This window comes from Dromiciops gliroides, chromosome 3 (genome assembly GCF_019393635.1).
Source record: "Dromiciops gliroides isolate mDroGli1 chromosome 3, mDroGli1.pri, whole genome shotgun sequence".
Lineage (NCBI taxonomy): Eukaryota > Metazoa > Chordata > Mammalia > Microbiotheria > Microbiotheriidae > Dromiciops > Dromiciops gliroides.
Window position 1 is genome coordinate 89,291,220 of NC_057863.1, and position 27,901 is coordinate 89,319,120.

The 27,901-nt window shown below is 40.6% G+C and overlaps 2 protein-coding genes across 2 annotated transcripts in view; both read left to right on the top strand.

Annotated features, from left to right (window-relative positions):
- The window catches only part of TRAK2 (trafficking kinesin protein 2), a 74,313-nt gene extending 69,166 nt beyond the window's left edge, over positions 1-5,147 (top strand). Inside the window, 1 exon segment of the mRNA XM_043991667.1 lies at positions 788-5,147. Coding sequence (XP_043847602.1) covers positions 788-1,466 — 679 coding nt within the window. The 3' untranslated portion in view covers positions 1,467-5,147.
- Positions 5,148-19,914: 14,767 nt separating this feature from the next.
- FLACC1 (flagellum associated containing coiled-coil domains 1) overlaps positions 19,915-27,901 on the top strand; it is a 42,802-nt gene continuing 34,815 nt past the window's right edge. Inside the window, exons 1-4 of the mRNA XM_043998922.1 lie at positions 19,915-19,958; positions 21,000-21,152; positions 22,837-22,914; positions 27,552-27,603. Of these exons, the coding sequence (XP_043854857.1) occupies positions 19,939-19,958; positions 21,000-21,152; positions 22,837-22,914; positions 27,552-27,603 (303 nt within the window). The 5' untranslated portion in view covers positions 19,915-19,938. The remainder of the gene's footprint in view (positions 19,959-20,999; positions 21,153-22,836; positions 22,915-27,551; positions 27,604-27,901) is intronic.

Below are 27,901 nucleotides of genomic sequence, written 5' to 3' on the forward strand. Positions count from 1 at the left end.
AAAAGTCATTATTTTCTTTAATGAAACAGAGAAAACAGAAGGAAGGCCAGAAGAAGTCACAGAAAAGCAGGACAGCTTTGAAAGTTACATGTTGAATTAATTCCTTTTTTTGTTTGTTTTCTTTCTTTCTTTCTTTCAGTGAGGCAGTTGCAGTTAAGTGACTTGTCCAAGGTCACACAGCTAGTAAGTGTCACGTGTCTGAGGCTAGATTTGAACTCAGGTCCTCTTGACTCCAGGGCCGGTGCTCTATCCACTGCACCACCTAGCTGCCCCAAATTAATTTCATTTTTAAAAAGAAAAGCAAGCTGCCCATAAAGAAATTCAGTTTTTTGGAAATCCCCTTTTTCTGTTCTGTTTATATGGAAGTGTTTATTTTACTTGGTGTTTAAGTCCAGATTTTAAAAAAGTTTTCAAAAAGAAAATCTAGAAGATTTTATTTTATTTTTGAGCTTAAATATTGAGCTGAACTTAAGATTTTAATTGAAAGAATATTAATAAATCATACAGTATATCTATGTATTACTCATAATTCTTACATCGACATACGCAACATGTATCTACTGTACTAGACTTTAAAATAGGAATACCTACCTATATTCTTTGTAGCTAGACGGGAAAGGACCATCTCACCTTTTAAATCCATGAAAGAGCATGTTAGTGTGATTATTTTTTAAGTACGTATTTTTGCACTTAAAAGATGAAGTGAGATGCACCTGTAAACATCTCAGGTGACATGTTTGCAGTAATTGTAATGATCGTGCTGCCAATCCTCTGTGTTTGTTTCTAGCACCAAGTTCCCGTCATTATCCTGTGGAAGTACTGGAAGCAGTACGCCTAGTACAGCTATGAATTCCCCTGCCCTGTCCTACAGGCTCAGCATTGGGGAATCTATCAGCAGCCGACGAGACTCAACCACCACCTGCAGCAGCACCATGAGTCTGGCCAAACTCCTGCAAGAACGAGGCATTTCTGCTAAAGTATACCACAGCCCTATTTCGGAGAACCCTCTCCTCCTACCAACCACTAAAGTCCCAGCCATTCCCTCTACCCCACCAAATTCTCCATCCCATTCACCTTGTCCTTCTCCTTTGCCTTTTGAACCCCGGGCCTATCTGTCTGAGAACTTTCTTGCCTCCCGACCAGCTGAAACATTCCTACAGGAGATGTACGGCTTGAGGCCTTCCAAGAACCCTCCAGATATTGGCCAGTTGAAAATGAATCTGGTGGACAGATTAAAGAGACTTGGAATAGCCAGGGTCATCAAGACCCCAGAGATGAAGGAAAATGGAAAAAATCAAGGGATAGAAATTGGTCTGCGAAGACCAGACTCTGCTGCCTTTTTAAATGCAAGTAGTAATCTTTTGGGTGGACTCAGGAGGAACCAGAGTCTTCCCGTCATGATGGGTGGCTTCGGAGCCCCAGTTTGCACATCCTCCCCCAAAATGGCCATCTTGAAGGAAGACTGAATTTGCATATGAAGGATAAACTCAGAGTGGTCAAAGTAGTGTAATCTGAAGGAAAAAGAAAGTTGCAAAAGGGTTGTGGATGTGAGAAAGGAAAAGAAGGGTGATGAAGAGGAGTATGGTGAAAAGGCCTAGGGTGTGAGCACTTATAACTGAGAAATGTAGAGCAAAAGGGATGGATACAGGTATTAGAAAGGAAGAAACAGAGAGCACTCCCGGAACCTCAGGGTTTCTTGACTTAAACCAAAAAAAAAAAAAAAGATCAAGTAAAAGTAAAATTCTTTAATAGTAGAGCATATGCGAAATACATTGGGGACTTGTGTTCTCATCCTTTTCCCGCTGAGAATAACAAGCAGGAAAGAGTCCCATTTGTAGAGGCAGAAAATGACAGCCACTTACAATGTCATTGGGAAATCCATTCTTTTTTTCAAGGCTGGTGCCCAAACCAGGGATTAAAGTGACAAGTTCAGGCTGTTACTTAACAGCAGTGAGAAATTTCATACATTTTCCCCCACTTAATATTTAGTTATAAGTGTGTCTGTCACCTGCTATTTTCACAGTTGAAAAAAAAAAACTAGAAATTTTACCTTTTCTTCAGATCAGAAGAAGCCCTTGCTTCTTTCTGCCTCATGTCCACCAAGCAAATAGGAGAATAACACTGAGCACAAGCACTATTCAAATTCCTTTTGTATTTGCAGCCACCTTTGCAGTTTTTAAAAATTTTGTATTTTTGTACTATGCAAAAAACCAATGCTCTTAGGGATTTCTTTATTATTTTCTTTTTCTACTTTAGCAAGCTTAGTAAACTGGAGCCAATGAAATCTATTACCAGAATTTCCTTTTGGAGGAGTGCAATGGTCAAGACATATGGACATAATTATGTGTGTCTCAGGTCTCCTTGGAGGCTGGGAAGAGTGTAAAGAAAATGTGCAATCCATAGGAACTGGAGGATGTTGTATTTTTTTTTTTAATAAAAGTTTGTTGTGGGGCAGCTAGGTGGTGCAGTGGATAAAGCACTGGCCCTGGATTCAGGAGTACCTGAGTTCAAACCCGGCCTCAGACACTTAACACTTACTAGCTGTGTGACCCTGGGCAAGTCACTTAACCCTCATTGCCCTAAAAAGGAAAAAAAAAGGAAAAAAAAAAAGTTTGTTGCAACTTTGGAAAGGAATCTTTCCCGAGTGGGCTATGCATATTTTTAATGGAAGAATACCTATATTTGCACAAAGAAATTCTCAGGCACATTGAATTGTTAGAAACTGAAGAAACACCCAGGTGCTTACTTTGGGGTTGTGTGTTAATTTTATTCAATCTAAAGGAAGAGTGTAACACAAAATAAAGACCAAGCAGAAAGTTGTTCTGCTGTGTCTGCTCAGTGATATCTATCTCTTTCTCCAAGAATAAGGTTTTTAAAGGATAGATCAATTGAAGCCTGCTAAGGCATGTTGCCTTTACCCTTCCAAATGTGTTCCCTTTATCAGCATCAACAGACCCTTTGGTATTGGGTTTCAGATACCAAAATAGAATGCAAAGTTGTGACAGGAAGAGGTAGGTTGTTTTCCCCAGGACTACTGAATAACTCCTGCACCTCCATATATTACAGTAGCATGATTTGAATAGGACAGTTTGAAAATAAAGGGAACCACCCAAGACACACAGTCGATTAAAAAAAAAACAAGATGAAGTGACTTCTTTCTTGTTTCCAGATGGGAAAGCACAAATCTCTTTGGTGCTGACTTGCCTAGATCTTACCACTTTGCCTCTTTTATATGGGTTAATTTTGTTGACAACCCTGACGTGGTGGAAAGAGGGCTTTTGTGGGGTGAATGTTTTGCCTAGGATAATTATGCTGTCCATGGGACCTGTAATTAACCTGATTGTCAGCAACTGCCACAGGCCCCTTCCCAACTTTTGAGGAGCTGTGGACTCAGCTGTGAGTGTAAAAACCTCAAATCGTATATAGGTCAAAAAAAACCCCAACTAATACTTATACATTGTCAATCATGAGTTTTCAGTCCTTTCAGTATTTTTGTGGCATGTTTTGATACAACTTCAAATTTTCTAAGTGACACGAAAAAAAAAAAGTCAGGACAACTTCCTCTTCCTTCTATCTTGTGCCTAAAAAGTAGTCAGGGGGCAGCTAGGTGGTGCAGTGGATAGAGCACTGGCCCTGGATTCAGGAGGACCTGAGTTCAAATTCAGCCTTAGACACATGACACTTACTAGCTGGGTAACCCTGGGCAAGTCACTTAACCCTCATTGCCCTGAAAGGAATCCCAAAAATGGGCATAAAGAAACTGATAGAAGCACATCCCCAAAGTGTGAGGGATGTTAAAAGAAAAATCCTAGTTACTTAATTTATAGAGGGGGAAACCCTCCATTTTTAAAAAAGGGCATTTGAATTTGTGTTACTTAAAGTAATTATGTGTACTTCTTGCCTTCTTTATGGTCAAAATTTTTTTTTTCTTTTCCCTCAAATGAACCAGATTTCTAGTGTGTCCTTTTGCTAGGGTATTTATGGTTTCTGAGAGGCTTCAAAAAGTGAAGCATCAGATGAGTAGATTGGCACGTGAGCCAGAAAACCACACAGAGTGTCAAATGTCAGATTTCTGTTGTCTATTACATAAATATGACAGACTTAGCTAGATTTTGAAGTGTTCTATATTAAGGAAATTTGAATTTATAGGGACCTTTTCTTCTCCCCCTTAACTACCCCCGTAATGATCTCTAGTTAGTAGTCAACAATTAGCTTAATTAGCAGCCAAGTAATCAAAGGTTTGGTTGAAGAGAGACTGAGCTGAATGTCGGCATTCAGCCAGAGGGATTGAATACCAGTCTGTGTTGGTCATTAAGTAAGAAGTGGATCTGTGTAAGAAGTCAGGTGGAAAAATTACAGAAGCCAGTCAAAGGTTATCATGATACACAGTCTGAGAATCAGCACCGCATCGGGATCTTGTGACAAGATGGGTTTTCAGTGGCAAGACAGCCTCCTAGACTTGTCCGTCTGTCATGCTGCTGTTACCATTCAGATATTTTTTGCTGTTTTCACAATTTCCATGTTGGACTTAAGAGACCAATGTCAAAAACCAAACTTTTTTCTTTTCTTTCTTCCTAGCCTTCAGGGAGGTTTTCTGTGTCTTTACCTCTTGAGTAGAAGTAGTTCCTATTAACAAATAGGTTCACTACCTAAACTCAACATAAAAAGTGGCCTCTCCTAACTTTAAAGATTCTGGAGAAAAGTTAATGACAATATTGGAGCAGCATAAGCACCTGGTTTGACTGCCATACATTCCAACACAAATCTGGCTTGAAGGTGCACAATTTGAGAGAGGAAACACTGAAAGAGGCTTACTGAGAGCTGACTCCCTCAAATCTGTGCTTAAGACAATATTCAAGTATTAGTTCTGACAAATGAAAGGATGCGTGCATTCTCTGTGTCTGGTTTTAAAGTCTGAGCATCTCTCCTTGGATAGCAAATGTATACATGTATTCCCCCCTGTCCAGCACAGCAGTGAAATGCATTTGTGTATGCAGGAATGACTGCAACCTAGAGTGTGGTGAACAAGGGATGGCTGAACATGGTCTGATGTTGAGGAATGTGGGTTTTTGTCGGACAGCTTTGTGCATTTGACTTTATTTATGGCATGTAAAAAAGATAATAAACATATACAACTTCCTTTTTAAGTTCACTTGTTCTGCTCTGATTTTATCACAGGTATTTGTCTTTCTGTTTATAATTGGTTTGGATATTAAAAGTTTTCCCCCATTTCTCTTTGCTGCAATCACCTCTCCTACCCCCACATAAGCTACCCAATTTGAGGGGGAAATGGTCTACCGGAAAGGCTTTGGATTAATAAGGAGCTCTGCTGCCCCCACCAACAAATGAATCAGGAGAAGATGGACAAATCACTCAATGTTGTGTGCTTCTGAAATAGAAATCTAAAAACTGGGATTGACATCTCCTACCCACTTGGGGAAAATTTTTTGAAAAGAAAATGAAAACTCTTTGGGGGAAAAAGGGTGCTTTGTAAATTCAGGGTATTTATAAATGTATTTCACTGAAAATGCCTGTATTTGGACTAAAGTATCTCAGTGAGTCACAAATTGAGCTCACCTATAGTGTAGTCTTCATTTGGATTTGGGCGGGATAGGAGACAAAAGATCTTGTCGGCCTGTGCCCCTGTATATTTTTAGTGGTAATAATTTTATCAATTAGGCCCTTTCTGAAGGGCCTCATTTGATAGGCCCTTAATGTGGCTATTTGTTTTAAGCCATTAGTGTGGAAAGTAAAGGAAAGTGAATTTTAGTTCCACAAGTAGCTCCTGCTTTAATTTCATATTCTACATCTTACGTCAAGATTCATTCCACGGTAACAGCATATGTTGACATAAAGGCACAGGGTCTGTTTTCTATACTCTCCACCTCTTTTGCATTTTACGTTCCAATTTGTATTTCTTTTGTAACCACTTTGTGCACATCTGAGTCTTAGGGTCATAGATCCAGAGCTAAATGCCACCCTTAGAGCTATTCTAGTCCAATCTCTTCATTTTATAGTTTTAGGGAAATTGCTCCAGAAAAATTAAGCATCTTGACCTCAGGTTACAAAAGTAGAGTAAGAGCCAAGAATTCCATTACATTGTGAACTTTTTTTTTTTTTAGGGGCAATGAGGGTTAAGTGACTTGCCCGGGGTCACACAGCTAGTAAGTGTTCACTGTGCCACCTAGCTGCCCTCGCATTGTGAACTTCTTAAGGGCAAAGATAATCTCACTCCCTTCTGTCACATTTCTTGCCATAGTAGATGTTTTTAATAAGTGTTGAATGATTATCCCCTTATTGTTTCTCTCCTATATCCCCTATTGTTTCTCTCCTGATTAGAATCACCTCCTCACTGGTTTTCCTTACCTCTAGGTTCTCCTCATGCCAACTTCTCCTTCATACAACTGCCTATGGAATCTTCCTAATTAACTGTTTTGTTTGAGTTGCCTTTCATAAGCAAAAATAACTTGTCAACTGGATAAAAACCAAACTCCTTAGCCTGTAATCAAAGATCTCCATTTTTCCTTCAGACAGACCTCTAAAATTTCCCTAATGAATTTAAACAGGATCATAATTTTTTTTAATTGTTTGGTGAGGCAGTTGGGATAAGTGACTTGCCAAGGGCGTCACACAGCTATTAAGTGTCAAGTGTCTGAGGCCAGACCTGAACTGAGGGCCAGTGCTCTATCCACTGTGCCACCTAGCTGCCCCGATCATAATTTTTTTAAAAACAACTTTATACTTTACAGATTTACTCATTCAAGTCTTCGAAATGGATACTAGAAGTATTAACCCCATTTTACAGATGAAAGAAATAAGACTTGGAATAAACTAGTGAGTCTAGGAGGTGAGTTTTTAACACGTCTCCCTGATTCCAAGTCTCATGCTCTTCCCACTACACACCATTGCAACCACACAGTATTGTTTCCTATAAATGAATAGTCAGTTTTTTTATCTATTCCACTTTTCTAATTCCTTCACCAACAAATGAGTGAGGGAAACAGATAAATTTATAGACAGAAATTCAAATTATTTTATTCAAATTCTATTACTATGACACTATATTTTAAACCCATATAGTGGGAAATCCTAACCACTTCTTGATTCTCACTTCCCTAGTCTAGGCTTTCAATACCTCACACCTAGGTTCTTTAAAAAAAAAACAAAAAACATTTTTATACATAGCTGAGTTCCAAATTTTATCCCTCTTTCCCTCCCTCCCCTCATCCCTCCTTAAAGTGGAGATATGGGTTATACATGTGCAATTATGTAAAACATTACCATATTAGTCATTTTGTACAAGAAAATAAAAGAAAAAATGAGTGAAAATGGCATGCTTCAGTCTATGTTCAATCAATATCAGTTTTTTCTTTGGAGGTGGATAGTATGTTTCATCAATAATCCTTTAGGATTGTCTAAGATCATTGTATTGCTGAGAAAAGCTAAGTCATTCACAGTTCTTCGTCAAACAGTATTGCTGTCTCTGTGTACAATGTTCTCTTGGTTCTGCTCACTTTACTGTACACCACTTCATACAAGTCTTTCCAGCCCTTTCTGAAATCATACTGCTTGTCATTTCTTATAGCACAATAATATTCCATCATCATCATATACCATAGCTTGTTTAGCCATTCCCCCAGTTGATGGGCATTCCTTTGATTTCCAATTCTTAGCCACAACAAAAAGAGCTGCTACAAATATTTTTGTACAAATAGGTCTTTTTCTCTTTGGGGGGATGTCTTTGATAGATATATATAGATATATATAGATATATACCTAGCAGCATACCTAGATTCTTGTTAAAGACCCTTACCCGTTCTCTCTACCAGCAATTTCCCCTTATTTCCATCTACTTGCTAATTAACCCTACATATCATTGTGAAACTAGTCTTTCTAAAATGCTATTTTCATCATGGTTACCTCCTTTCCCAAGTACCTATAATAGCTATTACATACTGCAACCAGATTATGCTATCTTTTGTTTTGATCAAACCAGTTTCCTTAAAGTCCCCCAAAAGCAACATGTTATTCCCTTAGCCTATGATACCTAACACCCATTTCTCCCACTTATTCAAATTCTTTTCTATGTTCTATGGCTGATATTTATATGGGCATTTATGCCCAGGTGCATAGCTTCTATAAAGATGCCATGCACAGCTGAGAAATATGTATTCCTTTATGTTCCCATTCAACAATAGACAAATCATGTGTAACTTTTATAAAGTCATATTTGGCCCTTCGCTTCTTGTTTACCTTCTGATTGAATTTGTTGAAGTCTGAGAGAGATACACTGGAATCCCCATCTATTATAGTTTTATTGTCTATTTCACATATTTAAATTCTAAACATCATTTCCACACCCAGATCAACTTGTATCTCCTCCATAAAGCTTCTTCAAACCTACAACAATTACTTGCTATTCAGAATGCCTATAGCCTTTTAACTTGAAGTCATCAGAAATGAGCAGCCAGCAAGGATGGTATATAGTATATGTTGATTGATGGGCCTGGAAGATCAGATTTAGCTAGCAAAGAGGAGAGAAAAGTAGCCATACATTGTGGTCACAGGACAATGAGACGAGATGAAGAAAGCTCAATATAGAGGTGAGCAAAGGTCAGTGGTTTTAGAGCATTAGCTGTGCTTTAGATCTAGAACAAGCTGAGTAGTCCTGAATAAAGTTGTGTGCAGTTAGTGAAGAGCAATTAATGGATCAGGAATCAAGTCTGGTAGTAGTTCTGTTCATGAAAACTGTCTTCTTCAGATGCTTTATTACTAAAAAATTAGAATTTCTTTTGGAGGACATTGAGGATCAGTTAGGTGAACAGAACCAAAATAATTAAAGTCTTTAAAACAATAACTGATGTTCCAGAAAATGTAGACAGAATATGTATCTGAGCAAAGAGATTTCCATTGGGGTAAATTGGGGCTTGGATAGAAAGGGCCTACAGGGCACTCAAGAAAGGTTCCAAGCCCTAGAGGAAGGTGAGAAGGGGGCAACAGCAATGTTTATCAGTACCACATCTACTAGCAACTTACCTGTTGTAAAACCTACCTTACAAGATTGTTTTAACAAATAAGGTAGGGGGCAGCTAGGCAGCATAGTGGATAGAGCTCTGGCTCTGGATTCAGGAGGACTTGAGTTCAAATCCAGCCTCAGACCCTTTATACTTACTAGCTGGGTGACCTTAGGCAAGACACTTACCCCTCATTGTCCCCCCCCAAAAAAAATAAGGTAGTAAAACTTTTTGCAAGCCTAGTACTAATGAATATTAGCTGTTATCATTATTATCTTTATCTTAGGTCTACTAAACCTCTGGAAGCCTTAACTATCTTTTGTCTCAACCCTTCCCAAGGAAAAATAGCATGAAACTGTCCCACACCCTTCCCCTGACAAAATTATAATTAAAAAACTAAATAATATTCAGCTACAAGATTAGCGGAGTAGGCCTGTTATGATTTTGCCCTCTACCTCCAATAATTTCATCTGACTCTCCATAATCTTTCTTAATTCTCTTGTATCCTCCTTTTCTTTCCATTGTGGCTTAGTGGATGGAGGGCCAGCCTTGCAGTCAGGAAGACCTGGGTTCAAATCTCACTTCTGAAATACAGTGACAATGAACATAAGTACGTCGCTAACTTCTAAGTGCCCCAAGATTATTAAATTGCAAATGAGTTGTAGAGCTACATTGAAAGGAATTTCCATATTGAGAATTTCCTATGCCAATGAAATCAAAAGTCCCAATTAATAGTATTATAAAATGTGTTTACTTTAAACTCATCTGCCTGTCCTTTAATACTTACACACACACACAAATGTGAAGGTACATAAGAACTCCAGAAGAGGACAAGAAGAAATTGTTGCTAATTACTGTATTTCAACGACTTTCTACCAGCCGTGGATAGGGCCATCGTTTCTTACCTCAACGATTGCATGAGCCTGCCTAATTGTCCTTTCTGTTTCTATTTGCTCTCCTTTCCTATTACTCTCTGCACAACTGCTAAATCACTAGTCCTAAAATGTAGGTCTGAACCATGTCTCTCCCCTACTCAAAAACCTTCAGTGGCCTCCTAATGCCTTGGAATAAAATAAAAACTCATCTACAGAAGAGCCAGTGTGACTTCAGAAATTCACAAATATTTTTGTTTGGTTTTTTTGTGGGGCAGTGAGGGTTAAGTGACTTGCCCAAGGTCACACAGTAAGTGTCAAGTGTCTGAGGCCAGATTTGAACTCAGGTCCTCCTAAATCCAGAGCCAGTGCTTTTATCCACTGCACCACCTAGCTGCCCCCAGTTCATCAATATTGCATGTCAGTTTCATGGCGCATGCTTGCACGGGTTTTGGATAATGGGCGTGTTCTAGCTCTTTCCCAGTCCACCAATGGAGTAAAACATGGCCGTGTGCTTGCTCCCATTCTTTAGTATGATATTTTCAGCAATGTTTATGGATGCCTTCAATGGACAAAAACAACCATCAAGGTCAGCTACTGCACCAATGGTAAATTATTTAACTTGAAAAGGTTACAAGCCAAGACTAAAGGGGACGAAGAGTTAGTGTGTGACTTTTTTTCCACAGATGACTGTGCACTCAATGCAGCCTCTGGGGCTATGATACAAAACAGTATGGATCAAATTCTCTGCTGCTTGTGCTAATTTTGGCCTAACAACACCAAGAAAGCAGGTTCTCTCCCAGCCAGCACCACACCATCTATATACATGAAACTATTGGTTGGTTACAGCAAGTGAAGAAATTCTGAGTGCTGTAGATAAGTTCATTTGCCATGGCAGTATACTCTCCAGGCATGTCCACATAGATGATAAAGTGAACACATGTATTGCCAGAGCTAGCTCAGTGTTGGGGAGGCTCTGAAGGAAAGTGTGAAAGTATTAGGCTTCCTACCAAACTGAAGGTCTACAGAGCCCTTGTGCTGACCTCACTGTGTGTGAAACCTGGAGAGTTATACCACCACCTGCCAGGAAACTGAATTGCTTCCATTTGAATTAAATTGGGAAGATTCTGAAGATCACCTGGCCAGATAAGGTACCAGACAAACACTGAGGTCCTTTCCCAAGCTGGACTGCCAAGCATCCAAACTCTACTGCAGAGAGTTCAACTCTGATGGGCCGGGCCACATTGTTTAAATGTGAAACATACATTTGCCTAAAGGACTTTTTCAGAGAACTCACACGAGACAAGCGCTCACATGGAGGTCAGAAGAAGCCATACAAGCACACTCTCAAAGTCTCTCTGAGGAACTTTGGAATTGATTGCATGAGATGGGAGACACTGGTGAGGACCCACCCAGCTTGGCATTCCCACATCAAAGTAGGTGCCGTGCTCCATGAGTGAAGCGGAATTGTAGTAGCTCAAAAGAAATGTGAGCTGTGCATATGTGTCCATGGATGGTGGCACTGCTAATGTTACATTGTTTTGGAAAAGCATCAGCTCTCTTTGTTCTTGTTTATCCATCTATAAAGCTGCTTTGTTTCCTATTTGTGCCCTCACTTACTAGGCAAGCTAGGCTCCCATCTGGCAAATTAAACCTTTTACCATTTGCACATATAATTGGATATGACCTACCAGACAGCAACTTGAGCATGAGTGTGTCCACTTAAGTGTGTCCACTGAATCATCTGTCTCAGACACTTGCTTATCTTGCTGTATCCTATTTACCAAAAGGAAGCATTACAGGGAGTTATCACTATGGTTTACACTTAATGAGGGACATGAGCCACATTGGTGGAGTAGCAGGAATTGACTCAGTTGAATTGCCCGTGATCACGTAGGTATTGTGTCAAGTAAGGAGGAGGATGAAGCCGGGTCTTCTGATTCCCTTGTCGGTTCTGGAGTGGAGACCACACCACTCAAGACAAATTCTTGGATCCTGAGAAGTATTAAAAAATGACACCAGAGGGCACTGCAGTCAGTGCCTGAACCCATTTAGAGACAGCGGCTCAGAGACAAGTGCCTCGAGAAAACATTCACTCCACTCCCAGCTGTCCCCAACGCCAAAGGAAGCTCTAGAAGCATAATCCCACAGCTCTCAGGGCCTCTTGTCTTCTGGAAGTTGGCACAGCCTTCAGCTTGTCACCTCTTTTAAAGCTGTCCTATCACACCACCTTTGCATGGATTTAGTTTCCTGCTCTCAAGAAAATGGATCTAACAAATTCCTACTCAACTGTGAGAAAATAATTATTAATAATAAATTTCTTGGGGGACCAGAGATCAGTTCCTCAGTCCTTTCTCTCCCCCCCCCCACCCCCCTCCACTCCAGAAAGTTTAGCTCTTGCCTGGGACAAACCTAAGAGAAAAGAAGAAATGAAGATAGACTCTTGTATCTAGCTCAGTGAAGGACCACATTTAGATAATGGACTTTCCCTTAAGGAACTTGAGGAGGGTCTTTTACATTCTTCTCCCTGATGTCATTTCTAGAGTTCATTTTAATGTAGACCACCCTCAAGTCATGTCAATCAGTGGAATTGAATGATGCTAACCAAGTAACTTTGATCAGTGTAAAATGACCCGCCTCTATCAAAAAAGGATAAAACCCTTGGCTGTGCCAGGATCTCTCTCTCTCTCTCTCTCTCTTTTTTGAGAGGCAGTCGGGGTTAAGTGACTTGCCCAGGGTCACACAGCTAGTAAGTGTTAAGTGTCTGAGGCTGGAATTGAACTCAGGTCCTCCTGAATCCAGGGCCGGTGCTCTATCCACTGCGCCACCTAGTTGCTCCCCAGGATCTCTCTCTTTACCAGCTCCCTTGGTGTACTCTCTTCCTCTTACAACTATATAGGTATGAAGGTCTGAGACTTTGAGAAGTGAGGGAGACGCTCGGTCATACTTTACTGATATATACTATGAATTAATAATAAATGCTTACTGCCCAAACTGGTATAATAGCCATTAATATATAAATAGCAATCAATTACTTTATAAAGTACAATAGTAGCAATAATTTTACAAAATACAGCGCTCTTTTCCTTTGCTCATACTCAGATCTGGGTCTGTCCTGGGTGGCAGTACCAAAGTGAAGAGGAGCAGTAGCACATCAGAGCTTCAGACTGCGGTGGAGCAGGGACCCTCATCACAGTTCCAGGGTAGAAAAGAGTGCTTTGGACTGCCCACAGAGCATATCACAGGTCAGGAAAGTAGTAAACACACCTTTTCTTAGATCATACCACCTTGGAATAACTAAAAACTTATGGTATCTATGAAAATAGGAGCACAAAACCCCTGAAGCTTGGGAGAGTGCACCCTTCACCCAGGAAGCAGAACCCTGCTTCCAGAAATAGACTGGAAAATAAGCAAACAAAAGAAAAAAATTCTGATCATAGCAAGTGACAAGGAAGATCAAAACACACACTCAGAAGAAGATAACAAAGTCAAAGCTCTTACATCCAAAGCCTCCAAGAAAAATATAAACTGGTCTCAGGCCATGGAAGAACTCAAATACAATTTTGAAAATCAAATAAGAAAGGTAGAGGAAAAATTGGGAAGAGAAATAAGAGTTACACAAGAAAATCATGAAATAAGAATCAACAGCTTGGTAAAAGACACATACACACACACAAAATACTGATGAAAATAATACTTTAAGAAACAGACAGGGGCAGCTAGATGGCGCAGTGGATAAAGCACCAGCCCTGGATTCAGGAGTACCTGAGTTCAAGTCCGACCTCAGACACTTGACACTTACTAGCTGTGTGACCCTGGGCAAGTCACTTAACCCTCATTGCCCTGCAAAAAAAAAAAAAGAAAAGAAACAGACAAGGCCTAATGGTAAAAGGGGTACAAAAAGCCAATAAGGCACTATCATAGTAATTTACTGTGGTGTAATTTGTACCTATTCTATTCCACTGATCTGCCTCTCTATTTCTTAGCCATTACCAGGTTGCTAACCAATTAGCTTTGATCAATGTATAATGACCCACCTCTATCAAGAGGATAAAACCCTTGGCCACACCAAGGTCTCCCTCTTGGCTCACTTTCTCTTGGCTGGTGCACGGCTCTCTCTCAGAACACACTCTCTGCTCTTGGCTCTCTTGGCTCACTTCTCTTGGCTGGTGCACAGCTCTCTCTCAGAACACACTCTCTGCTCTTGGCTCTCTTGGCTCACTTTCTCTTGGCTGGTGCACGGCTCTCTCTCAGAACACACTCTCTGCTCTTGGCTCTCTTGGCTTGCGTTTGACTCTCTCTGGACAGCTCTTAGAACAGTGTAGGTTTTATAGGTCTTCTGAACTCTCGCTGAGACCGTGTGCTGTCTCTCTGAGAGATTTCATAGGTCTTCTGGGGCTTTTCTCCTGCTTGTGCTAACTGCTACATGGTCAGTTCTTTACTGGTATATGATATTAATTAATAATAAATGTTTACTGCCAAAACAGGTGCAATAGCATTTAATTCATAAAACATAGGAGTGAAATTTTTTAAAACACACAATTTACCTCAGTGACGTATTACCTATCCCAAGGGGACTTATATTCTAAGAAGAATCCAGGTCTTGAGCTAAAAGAATGTCTTTTCTATGGGATAATCTTGCATCGGAAGATTGTGGGAATTTATTTTGATTTGGGGACCCTGCCTTTGGGCTGAGATTAAAAAGCCTTAAGCTCTCAAGGGGTTTTCTGTGTGAGGGGCTGGTGCCCCTCCCCCTCCACTTCAGCTGAGCCAAAAAAGCCCTGTGGGCTTTTCAGGACACCAGGTCAGATGGCTGGGGGGCGGGGGAGGGGGTGGAAGAAGAAGAAGCCTTAGCTCTCTATGCCCTGAGGAGAGCTGCCCCAGAGATCCCAAGCTTGCCAGGCCCTGGCATAGCCCATGCAGAGGTACCAGGCACACAGCAGGGGGCACGAGCCCCTTGAGCCCCACTGGGCACAGCCCTAGTGCAGCCGGCAGATTAGCTTGGTGTGTGCAGGGGCGCAGAGAGCCCGAGGTTTGAGGGGAGAGAAGGAACATATATACAGGGGAGCTAGCGGGACAGGGAAGGGGGGGACAACAGAGGACTAGGAGGATGCAATGAGGCCAGAAGATTAAGAAGACAGTAAGAGAGGAGACAGACAGAGGAAGGAGCAGTATGGAGTAAGGGTCTTTTCAGGGGTTCAGTGCTACAGTAATGAGAGAGCAGTAAAAGTGAAGCAGGGGAGCCAGAGTGAAGGAGAAAAAGAGTGAAAGTTGGAGAAAGCTGGAGCATACCTTAAGGCAAGAGGCCGTAAAGGCCCTTATTATATTAAAAGGAGACAGGTTGTACAATTTGCATTTCTTTACCCTTATCATTTACATTGATTTTTATAAATTCTGCTTTGATTATTTAATTAAGAGGCTTCTTAATCTTTTGCTTATCAATTTGGGAGCAGAGCAGTGGGGGAAATTTGTTGTTGTTTTGTTTTGTTTTTTTTGGTTTGGTTTATTTTGGTGAGGCAGTGAGAGTTAAGTGACTTGCCCAGGGTCACACAGCTAGCAAATGTCAAGTGTCTGAGACCAGACTTGAACTCAGGTCCTCCTGAATCCAGGGCCAGTGCTTTATCCACTGCGACACCTAGCTGCCCCCAGTGGGGGAAATTTTTAAATGGCCCATATTAAATTAATAGCAGTCAGATAGCCAGTGAGTCAAAAATCCCCAGATTAGTCCTCCAATAAGATTAGGCCCTGCAATTAGTTTAGTCCCCCCCAAATTAGGCCTAGTTAAGTTAAAATATTCTTACAAGATAATTGGAAGTTAGTAAGGATGGAGAAAAGCAACATTATTTACTAGAAATCACACTGGAATGGAAATCAAGAGACTTCCTTTCTCTGGGACTGTTCCTCATTCCTAAAATAAGGTTAAATCCCCATGTTTCCTTCCTTCTGTCTTTAAATTTCTGAGATTTTAGCACCTTCCTCTGGAAATCTACACCGACCCCCATTTGAGTTACCCAGGGCTTATTCAAGCCCTACGGTTTCTGCACTATTTCTTTCTCTCTTCTGCTGTGTGCCAAAGCTGATGATTTAAAAACAAACAGACAAAAAACTAGACCGTCTGTGTGTGTAGCACAGAATTGTGACCACTGGACAATGACAGGCTGCCCTAGATTGGAGTGATTTGAAAACCTCTTTGTGAAAGAGTTGTCCAGGCAATGCCGGGTGTGGAGGGGGGAGGGGAGGAGATACTGTTTTGTTTCTATGGTAACAATAGGCACCAATGAGGAGACCATTTACAGAGAAGACCTATTTCCAAGGTTCTGTAACTCCCCTCAGGGACTGGACCTGGAAGTGGAAGTTTGATAGGAAGCTCTTATCTCTCATCTTTGACTTCCTTTTAAATCCTGAGAGACCAGGGTGTTGACTTGGTGTCTTGGGAGAGTGTCTAGGATAAGGGCCAAGCCCTGATGTATCCAAAATTTTTTGTTGCTGGTGAGGGGAGAGGTTTTGGGTTTTTTTTTTTTCTTAAAGCACTTCTCTCCACCCTCCCTCCCCAGTTCCCCCTAAGCTTCATGGTTTTCCAGAGGGTTCTATTCACCTAACTGGTCCTCAAGAGGATTCCATTTTCGACACTCAAGATAACTAGAATGATTCCTCAGCTCTTAATTTTAGGGATCCCTAGAGTTTGAACCCTTTTGGTGTTTGTATGGGGAATGGTTTCTGCCAAAAGTTGTTTTGCACAACTAAGATTTGGAGGGGTTTTGTGGACAACACTCAGTTTTGTTTACCCAGAGGTAGACTACCCAGAACAGTCAACTTATATGGATCATTTTATGAGGCCCTAAAGGTGAAGGGATGAGGGGGTGGAGGTTAGGGTAAGGTAGGGTGGGGACAAACTTGATAGACTAATAACTTAACTAGTAACCTATTCTTCATCCCTCAGAAGACTTCACAGGAACTGTTTCTTGATCTACTAGCATATTCTGGTGTAGCATCTCAGTGGAGGTAAACACAGCAAGAAAGTCCTTTGAGAGAAATTAAAAAAAAAAAAAAGGTAAGAGGCTGGAGAGGGTATCTTTAAAGCATTAACTTCTTATTCTTAACACCGCTTTGGGTAAGTGTGCTTTTCCCTTCCCTAAAGAGTACCCTGACAGCATCTCCCACTAAAGAGGAGAGGGCACCACGACTCATGGCATAAATATAATTTGTACTCTGTATATCACTTAAATATTTCCAAAGTATTTTCCTTACCAAAAACCTGTAAGGAGGCGGTGAAAAGAGCGCCAGACACTCTGGAGACAGATGACCTGGGCTCAAATCCTTTTCCAATACTACCTGTGTGACCTTGGGTAAGTCACTGGTAAGTCACTTAACTTCCCTGGGTCTCAGTTTCCACAACTGGAAAAAATGAGGGGTTGGACTAACTGACCTCAGGGGTCCCTTCTGATTCTTAGATCTATGATTCTAGGTCAACAAAACAAGTACAGTTAAAAGTGGAGAAAACAGGCTCAGAGGTGAAGTGACTTGCCCATAGTTGGACAATAAGTGAGCATCAGAGTTGGGATGTGAATTCTGGTCTTCTGACTGCAGGTCCAGTTCTCATTCCACTCTAGTGTGTTGTGGAGTTCATTGTCAGTGCCAAGCCTGATTGTGACCTTATGCAAAACCAAACCAAACCAAACCAAAAAAAATAATTAACTTGTCTACACTGCCTTCTCTGCCTTTAAAATGTGAATGATGTCCCATACCTTTTGACATCCTGTGGGGATGGGTATATACATAAAAGAACTGGGAGATCATGCTCTGAGCTTTTTGGAGGGAAAACCATATTGGAAGATACCTTTGTAGGTCAGTGTTCTACTATGATGAACGTCAAACCTGTGACAATTACTTTAATTCTGGGGGTTAGGGCAAAGATGTGGGTCTCTTCCCTTATCATGCAACTAAACCTAGGAGGAAATTATGGGATCAGCTGGACTATAGAGAAGTAATGCTTTGTAGGTCTTCTTGCCAGCTGTATCAGAGCTATTATACCATGTACCTACAGTATTATCATTTTCGAGTTCATCTTCCCCGGTTCTTTCCTCAAAACACAAAGCAGCAGTTGAAGTTGCCCATTTGGACTCCTCTCCTTAGATGTGGCCTTCCATCAATAACATCCCCCATTCTACTCCCTGACTGCTGCTTCTTCCTCTTCCCCCTTCTCTGTCCTATCTCATGTACTCCAAAGCCAAGCTCTCCTAAAGCTTTCCAGCGACATTCAATTCTCCTGATAAACTCATCATCCTGTGTTAAAAGGAGAATGGACTCTCCTACCCAGGACTCTCTTTCCGGTTCCTAGGTTATATATAAACATCATAACCCATGTCATAGTCTTCCAAGAACAATGTCATCATTACTCGAGCTTTTTATTATGCAAATCTATTGTTTTGATGTTTACAAAATAATTAAAATAATAAAAAAGCATAAATCAGCACAAGCTTGTTAAAGTTGGAAAAGAGTCTATAAAAGGTTTCTTCAAAAATTTTACATGTTATTACATTAAAACAAATGTTATATGAGGCAGCTAGATGGCACAGTGGATAAAGCACTGGTCCTGGATTCAGGAGGACCTGAGTTCAAATCTGACCTCAGACACTTGATTAACTATATGACCCTGGGCAGGTCACTTACCTCTCATTGCCCCAACAAAAATAAAATAAATGTTATCATATATCATGAATTTTATATTATATATTTTATTATAATAAATAAACATTAAAATATTATAAGAATTATAAGAATATTATTATTATAAGAAGTGACTCTTGAGAAACTGCTAATCCCTATTCTAATTCATGACCTCTCCATTTTCTCTCCCAACAGTAAACACTCTACTCTAACTACCCCAGTCTCCAAATTTCTTGGATCATAAGATTCTCATTCCTACCTTTGTACTTGTGCCTGGAATGTCCTCTCTTGTGTCTGTTGAAATATGAAAGCCTATGTGTAATGCCACCTCTTCCATCAACCCTTCCTGTTGTCCAGTAGAGTACTTGCTGATTTTTACTACTGATTTGGACACTTGATTACATATGTTGCCTAATGGCTCCACATATTAATTTTTTAGGTTTTCTAATGAGGCAAGATACTGGTTTTCATTGTATCTTTGAATCCTCAGTATGTAGGATAGTGCCTTACACATGGTAGACTTGTTGACTTGGCTTGGATTTTCTCTCCCCAGATAGATCTGGCAGTTTCTGAGGGACAAGGGACCTTGTCAGCTACCTCTCTCAGCCCTACCCCATGACTTCTACCATGCTTCTTCCTCCTTCATTCTGTCCTTCTGGTTTCATTCATACCATGTCCTAGCTCTTCTCCAGATCACTAAGTACAGTACTAAATGTCCGGTAAGGCCTATTGAATGATTGAAGTGTATGCATTAACTATGAGAACCTTGTTCTTCTTGGAAATGCATAATTGGGTTTCCATGATGATTTGTCATTTACCAGGTCACTGGGAGAAAAAATGTAATCCATAAATGTGATTCTGTTTGAATTAGTTTTATTAAATATGCTGAGCCTTACTTTGGAAACCATTCTTTTTTTTTGTTTTGTTTTGTTTTTTTGTTTTTTTGTTTTTTGGTGAGGCAATTGGGGTTAAGTGACTTGCCCAGGGTCACACAGCTAGTAAGTGTTAAGTGTCTGAGGCCGGATTTGAACTCAGGTACTCCTGACTCCAGGGCCGGTCCTCTATCCACTGTGCCACCTAGCCGCCCCATTCTTTAAACACTCTCACAATGCCCCACTTTTGCTCCACCATTCATTTTCAGGAGTTCCACGAGGGAGCTAGGGAACCAAAATTCATAGGTACCAATTTCCAGTAGGGTGGACAAGGTCAGAGAGACTTGCAAGCTACTTCTTGGGATCATAGTAACACAACTTATGTTGAGCATTATGGTTTGCAAAGCACTTTATGCACATCTCATTCACTGTTCACAACTCTCTGAGGTAGGTATTCTTATTGTCCTTGTACAGATGAGAAAACTGAGGCCGAGGGAGATCACCCGTGGTCACATGGACAGTAAGAGTCTGAGGTGGGTTTCAAACCCAAGTCTCCCTAACTTTAAGTCCTTGGTTCTATCTGCTCTTCCATATGGTTAGAGCCGGAAGGATCTTTAGAAGTCCTCTCGTCTGATCCTCTCATTTTGCAGAAGGGGAAACAGGCCAAAAGGGATAAAGTGATTTTCCTGACATCACACAAGTTCTTAAGTAGCAGGACAAGGAACTAGCTCATTTATCCAACATGTAAATAAAGAACGTGGAACAGAACCAAGAAAGCAATCCTTTGAGTTCCTGGGGGTGGGAGAAAGTTTTAGGGGAATGGTGCATCTCAAGGAATTCAGGTGGCTCTATCAGGCAATTTCTCTGTGATTCAGGTGTGATGTTTAAAATCTAAATGTATGGTTGCCTTAAATTAGAAGCTTTAGCACCAGTCTTTGGGCATTAAGCGTTTATTAAAGCATACTAGATATTAGTAAAAGGAGAACATGTGGAGTTCAGAAAGTTAAGAAAAAGTCTATCTAGCCTAGAGTTCCAGCCTGGTCTGGTTCTTCCTCAAGTCCTCCACTAGGAGCCTGCTTCAACCATGAACTGCCCAAGCAAACTCAGTGTGGAAGCTTTTTATAGGTCTGGAGGAGAGGCGGTCCTTTCACACTGCTGCAAGCTGATTGGCAGGTGTCATCCAAATCCATTGGTTCACTGGACTTGAAGGTGGTCTTGTGTTGAGTTCAAAGTCCTTAGCTTCTGAGAACAATACCTTCTTAAGGGTGACCAGGTGTAGTTACAGTCTAATTAACTTGAAGTAGGCTAATCAGCAAAGTCAATTACTCTCACTTAATTCAATCAGTTTAGATTAATCTCCAGGTGGGGTCTTTGAGTATCTGCCAAATCCCATTATTTTCTCACACAGGTAAGTAAACTACAGTCGGATAGCAGAGGGCAGGTATTCATCCCTGCTTGGACACTGAAGGAACAAATGGGCTTTGCCAGAATCCTCCCCAGCTCTGGGTTTAGCTAAGTGTTGCCCAGATGTCTTCAGGACTCCTCCCACAAACTTCTCATTGTCTTCCCCACAGCAGTCACAGCCTTGGAACCAGCCTCCACAGCATCAACTTATCTGCCATGTCTGACTCCTCTTTGATATACTGCAGCTGCTGGGACCCTCGGAACTTGGGACCGAAGAAGCTTGTTAAGACTAACCTATTCTCACTCTCCGGGAGGAAACCCACGTAAGGAGTGGGAAGGACATCTCTCAAGGGTGGTGGTTGTTGTCATCATTGTTGGTATTCTGTCCTGGACAAGTATTTGTTAAAGAAAATAGTAAATATGTCGGCAAAAACTCCAGAGGGTAGAGACATTCCAGCTTGGCAGATAACCCCTTGCAAAGTCAATAGGAGTTCTGTTCTTCATTCTCAGGAATCCTTGAGCATACTCTGGTCTTATCAGCCATACCCCCACAAAGTACTCATCAGTAGCATCTTTTTATTTTTTTTGGGGGGGGGGCAATGAGGGTTAAGTGACTTGCCCAGGGTCACACAGCTGGTAAGTATCAAGTGTCTGAGGCTGTATTTGAACTTGGGTCCTCCTGACTCCAGGACTGGTGTGCCACCTAGTTGCCCCCATCAGTAGCATCTTAATATATAAAAGTATGCGACCTTGGCTAAGTCAACTTGTCAGTAACCTAAGATAAAGCAACTTGCTAAGACTGGAAGTTGAAGAGAAGGTGCTAACCTACACTGGTCAAAGTGTTCCTTATCTGGGGTTCCCGATGTCAAGGAAATCACTGATGCAGTCCCTAGCCTTAACTATGGAAGATATGTTGCTGTTCAGTCAGTCAGTCAGTCAGTCAGTCAGGTCTCACTCTTTGTGACCCTATCAATCTATTGTCCATGGGGTTTTCTTGGAAAATATACTAGAGTTAGTTTGCCATTTCCTTCTCCAGTGGATCCTTTTGTCAGGCAATCATAGGGTAAGCACTCATCCAGGTTCACACAGTTGGAAGTGTCTGAGGCTGAATTTGAACTTGGGTCTTCTTGATTCCAGGCCCAGTGCTCTATGTACTCTGCCACCATCTGATATAAAGAATAGCAAATGAGAAGCCGAAGAGGTTAAGGGGGAGGGGAAATAGGAGGAGAAGGAGGGGGAGGGGGAAAATAAGAGGAGAGAAGGAAAAAGGAGAAGAAAGGGAGGGGGTGGGTAATAGAAGAAGAGGGAAGGTGGAGGAGGGGGAAGGGAAGGAAAGGAAAGGAGAAAGAGGAAGAATTCTAAAGAAGGGCCTCTTGTGAGATTTAGAGAGTCATGGGACCTTAGTGACCATCCAGTGACCAACCCCCTCATTTTATAGAGAAGGAAATTAAAGAGATTTTTACTCCACCAGGTTTACACAGGTTCCAAACAGAAATGGGATTCAAATTTACATTTTGTGACTTCAAATCCATTCTAGTCCACTATATTAGTACACTACTTAACTCATCCAGTTAAGGTGGGGTTTTCTTAAAGGGAAAACTGCTCCTTTATCTTTATCTTTTTCTTTTTTTTTTTGGAGGGGCAATGAGGGTTAAGTGACTTGCCCAGGGTCACACAGCTAGTAAGTGTCAAGTGTTTGAGACTGGATTTGAACTCAGGTCCTCCTGAATCCAGGGCCAGTGCTCTATCTACTGCGCCACCTAGCTGCCCCGCTCCTTTATGTTTTTAAAGATGAAAGACTTCATTTTGAGGAGCAGGATAGGCAGAATTCCCTCTAAAATATCTTCCCGTCTCCCCTGCCTATAGGGAAGGGTTAATTTAGATGGGTGTTGGTGGTGTCTCAAGATCCCCTGAGATGGAATGAGCTCAATTGACTTTTAGTGCTAATATGTGTCTATGTATTTAAACCAATTTTTCTCTTTTTAAAAATGTGTTTTGAACAACCAGATTAAGCCCTATATCAGCTGCCTTGAAGGAGCGAAATTACTTCTTACCACCACAAATTAAACCCCTCGGTGGCCCAAGGTAAATACTCCCACCTGCTTAGAATGGTACAGCTTGAAATCAATAAAAACAAGTAGTAGTTACTACCCATGGACTTCTTCAATCCTGTCTGATACCTACCTGTTGTTGTTGTTTAGTCCTTTCAGTCACTTTCTGACCTTTCATGACCCCATTTGGGGTTTTCTTGACAAAGAGTGGTCTGCCATTTCCTTCTCCAGCTCATTTGACAGATGAGGAAACTGAGGCAAACAGGGTTAAGTGACTTGCCCAGGGCCACACAGCTAGTAAGAATCTGAGGCCAGATTTGAGCTTAAGTCTTCCTGATTCTAGGCCCGGTATTCCATCCATTGTGCCACCTCACTACCTCCTTTATTAATCACTATTTTTTGTGTTATGATCTCTGAAAGATGTGTTTAGTTTTGCTGCCTGGTCCAAAGAGTGATAATGATAAATCTATATATTCTTTATTTCCATTCAGAAGAGTCCACAAGTCTCTCAAATCTAATTTTTCTAACGGTGTATGTTTAAATCTTTATTTCCCTTTTTTGTTTCTCTTTCTGTTAGATTTATCCAGCTCTAAAATAAGAACAGTAAAGTTTTCTACTATTTATTGTTCTATTACTCCTTTTTGCAAAGCTTTTCTTCACTAATTTAAAGGCTACAGCATTGGGTACATTTAAGTTTAATAATACTGTTATTTAGTTATCTAGTTCATCTTTAAGTATAATATAACCTCTATGTTTAGCTCTTTTGACATCTTGGATATTTAAAATTGCTATATCTGATAGCATGATTTTAACTTTTTTGCTTTATTGGAATCACCTGAGGCATAGTAAATTCTGCTCCTATTTTTCATTTTGATGTCTTTTTATGTTTTTGTTTTGTTTTGTTTTGTTTTGCAGGGTAATGAGGGTTAAGTGACTTGCCCAGGGTCACACAGCTAGTACGTGTCAAGTGTCTGAGGCTGGATTTGAACTCAGGTCCTCCTGAATCCAGGGCTGGTGCTTTATCCACTGTGCCACCTACCTACCCCCTTTGGTGTCTCTTTAAATGTATTTTTGTATGCAGCAAATTATTGGGTTTTATTTTCTTATCAAACTTGCTGTTCTTTTTCATTTATGAAGAATTTTAATCCATTCTTCACATATGAAGTTATAATTGCATTTTTCTTCCATTTATTCCTTTTGTTTTGATTTACCCCTTTTAAGGCAACACCTTGGCTCTGAGGTTAATTTGTTTACATTAACTTGATTGCAATCTTGGTACAAAGGCTGTGTTTCTCACTTGCTTTCCCATCCACCACCTTTCTGCTTCCCATTTACCTTCCCTATACCAAGTTCCTTGGACTTCCTTAGATTGCCAATTTCCCTTTCTATTTATTTATGTATTCTTATCCACTATCTCTTTTGCACTTTTCTCTATCCCAGCTTCCTCTATCCTGTCCTTTACCCTTCTCTCATCTCATTGTTTGAATTGCATGTATTTGTGGCACTCTTTTCTAAGACATCACATCATTCATGACCACCTTTGGTGCCCAACTATTCATCCAATCCTGAATCCACATAACTATCCTGCCATCTAGCCCATATTTCTTCATCTTGTTCCCAGACAGAATAGGATGAAAGATTTCATCAGATACTTTGCTGAATCTCAGTAAATTACATAGACATTATTCACCTGAACTACCAGTCAAAGAAATCAAAGAAAGGTTGAAAAAGAAGGCTAGTCCAGTATAACCTGTCCTTGATAAAACCATGCTGGTTCTTCACAATCACCCCTTTATTTTCTAGATATACATTAACATCTTTAGTCAAATTTGGGTTTTACATGTAATTTGGGAAAATAAAATTATAAATTAAAAAAAAATCTTTAGTCATATGTTCTAGACTCCATTTCCCCCCCTGTTTTGAAAGATCAAGACCACATTATCTTCAGCCATGTAGCTTGTCTATCATCCTCCATGATCTTTCAAAGATTGCTGACACAATCACAAATATATCCACTGGTTTCTTCATACCTAAAGATGTTCTTCAGGTCTTGGTGGTCACCTGAACTCAATGAGGGCAGCTAAGTGTCTTCTTCCTATCTTTCCATGTACCTTGGACATCAGTTAGCTCTCTGTGAACCACTTGTTCTGTCCTTTCTACTCTATGAGGCTGAGTGCTGTAGTGGATAGAGAGACTGCGTCAAAGTCAGGAGCATCCACCTACTGGTTATGTGATCCTGGTCAAGTCACTTAACTTCTCAACTCTCAAGGCAATTTTCTAAGACCTTAGAAGGTGCTTACCTGCATTGGTAAAAAGATTTTCCTCATCTGGGAATTATTTATACCAAGATCATCATGAGTAGACACTGTTTCATTCTTTGTACTTATAGATACCCAACAAAGTGCTTGGTATATGTTGTTCAGTTGTTTTTCAGTCATGTCTGACTCTTCATGAACCCATTTGGGGTTTTCTTGGCAAGGATACCAGAGTAGTTTGCCATTTCCTTCTCTAGCTCATTTTACAGATGAAGAAACTGAGGCAAACAGGGTGAAGTGATTTGCCCAGGGTCACACACAACTAGTAAGTGCCTGAGGCCAGATTTGAACTCAAGAAGATGAATCTTCCTGACTCCAGACCCAGCACTCTGTCCAGTGTGCCACCTAACTTCCCCATGTTTGGTATATAGTAAGCACTTAATATTTGTTGGTTGAATTCACAGGTCCAGTCACTTTCCCTTTCCAGGACTAATGGCCTCCTCCCTTCAAAGAAATCAGAAACAAAATCTAATGTCTTTATTCTACCCACCAGATGGCTCCTATATTTTCTCCTCTTTGGGTAAAAAGGACCCTTTTTGTTCTCAGTTGATCTCACGAGCCAAACTCATTTTGAACTTTTAGAGCTTTTAGATGCTGTTGTTACAGTGTCATGTTATACTCATCATCTTCACCCTGTTACTTTGCACTACTTGTATGTGTCTTTGACAAATCTAAGTTATTAATGGGCTCCTTGTACATCCATATCTACTTAGATAGTTTCTCCTTTTCTTCTTCATCAGATTCATTTCTCTTTGTGTCTTTAGAATTTTGTTGTTAAGAGCTTTCCCCGGAGACTGGTTCTGCTTGGCCCCAGCACCAGGTGGATGAACAGATATAACTTAATGAGAAGACAATTTTGTCTTGATGCCTGGAAAAGCTTCCTTTCAGTTAGAGCTGACCAAAAATAGAACGGGGTCATTTAGGGTGGGGAGGTGTTTCACTATTGCTAGAGATATGCAAACAAAAGCTGAATGACCTCTTGTTGTTTATGTTGTGGAGGGGATTTTTGTGTAGGTATGAGTTGGACTTGGTGCTGCTGGGTGGCACAGTGGGTAGACTGCTGGGCTTGGAATCAGGAAGACTCATCTTGATGAGTTTGATTCTTGCCTTGTGACCTGGGCAAGTCACTTAACCCTGTTTGCCTCAGTTTCCTCATCTGTAAAATGAGCTGGGGAAGAAAATGGCAAACACTCTAGTATCTTTGGCAAGAAAACCCCAAATGGAGTAAGGAAAAATTGGACATGACTGAAATGACTAAACAAAATGAGTTGGACTCAATGGCACCTATGATCCCTTTCAACTCTTGAGGGAGGTTTTGGGGAAGAGATATTTTCAGTATTATTTTTAGAAATATTGTTATTTAAAATATAAGTAACTTTCTTTTATGTGTGGTCTTCTCCCATTAGAATTTCAGCTCCTTTAGGGCAGGTATTTCTTCTCATATTTGTATTCCCAGTGCTTAGCCTAGCACACAGTAAGTGCTTAATAAATGCTTGTCAACTTCTGGACTTATATTGACTTAAGTGAAATGTTTCTTTCTCCATTGTTGACAAATAAATAAGAAGTTGCACAGCTAAAGTACAATTGAGATAATTTTGCAGCTGGTAGAACATTGAGGTTTTTGAAAATTATTACATTTATGTTTGTCAATGAATGTTAGTTTGTATACATACACAGTGAAATATCACCTATCGCCTCAATGATCCTCAAAATAGAAATCATTCCAGTCCCATATAATTGAAAATTGCACCTTTTGTTTCAAATTACCCCCTGTGCCCCCATCCTCAGAACCCCTTAACTGACTCTTGCATACTATTTTCCAAAGTAGTAGGTAATAGTCCTATGGTCAGGACCCCTGTATTCCTCTATCACCATATTGAGGTTGTAAAGGAAGTAGGCTTTCCAAAGAGTGAGACCTTGGAGGGCAGCAGAGAGCACTCTCTCCCCAACTCCCTTGAACCTGATAGAGGAAGGATTCTACACCCTCTCTGTCTCCTAACCTCAACCCCTTGCTTTGGCATAGGAGGGAGAAAGCTCTCTTTCATCCTTATGAAGGATCTTCCAACCAAACATCCAGGGATGAGAAGCTGCCTCCAACTTCCTCAGTGCAAAGGTCACTGATGCTTGTTTGTTAGGGCTGTTTATTGGTCATCATAGTATTAAATAATAATAATAAAGAATCTAACCTCTTGCTGAATCACACCACCATCATCATAGTTTTCCATACCCAACTGGTACTCTGAGAAATCTACAAAGGGCAAGTTTTCTTAAAGATTTGATGCTTGGAACAGACAAAAACAAAAGACTCTAGAACTTTGTGTATGTCTATAACTCATTGATAATCTTTTTCTTATAGAGGACCAGTATTCTCCAAAAAGACTACGCCAAAAGAAAAGAAAGCCCCTAAAGTGAGTAAAATGAGTGATCTTTCTTATATAATTTTGAGTCAGGCCTTAGATATCAGCTAGTCCAACCACTTGATTTTACAGATGAAGAAACTGAGTTCAACCCTCAGCCAACTAAACACTAAGTAATTTACCTGTGATAGGTAATAAATTGCAGAGATAGGTTTTGAATCCAGATCTTCTTGGCTCCAAATCATCTACTCTTTACCAACATGTTGCCTTTTTAAAGGACGATACTTTCTCTAAATTAGGGAATAATAAATATGATTACAGTTCAGGGCTCCTTGGGAGTGGGAGTCTA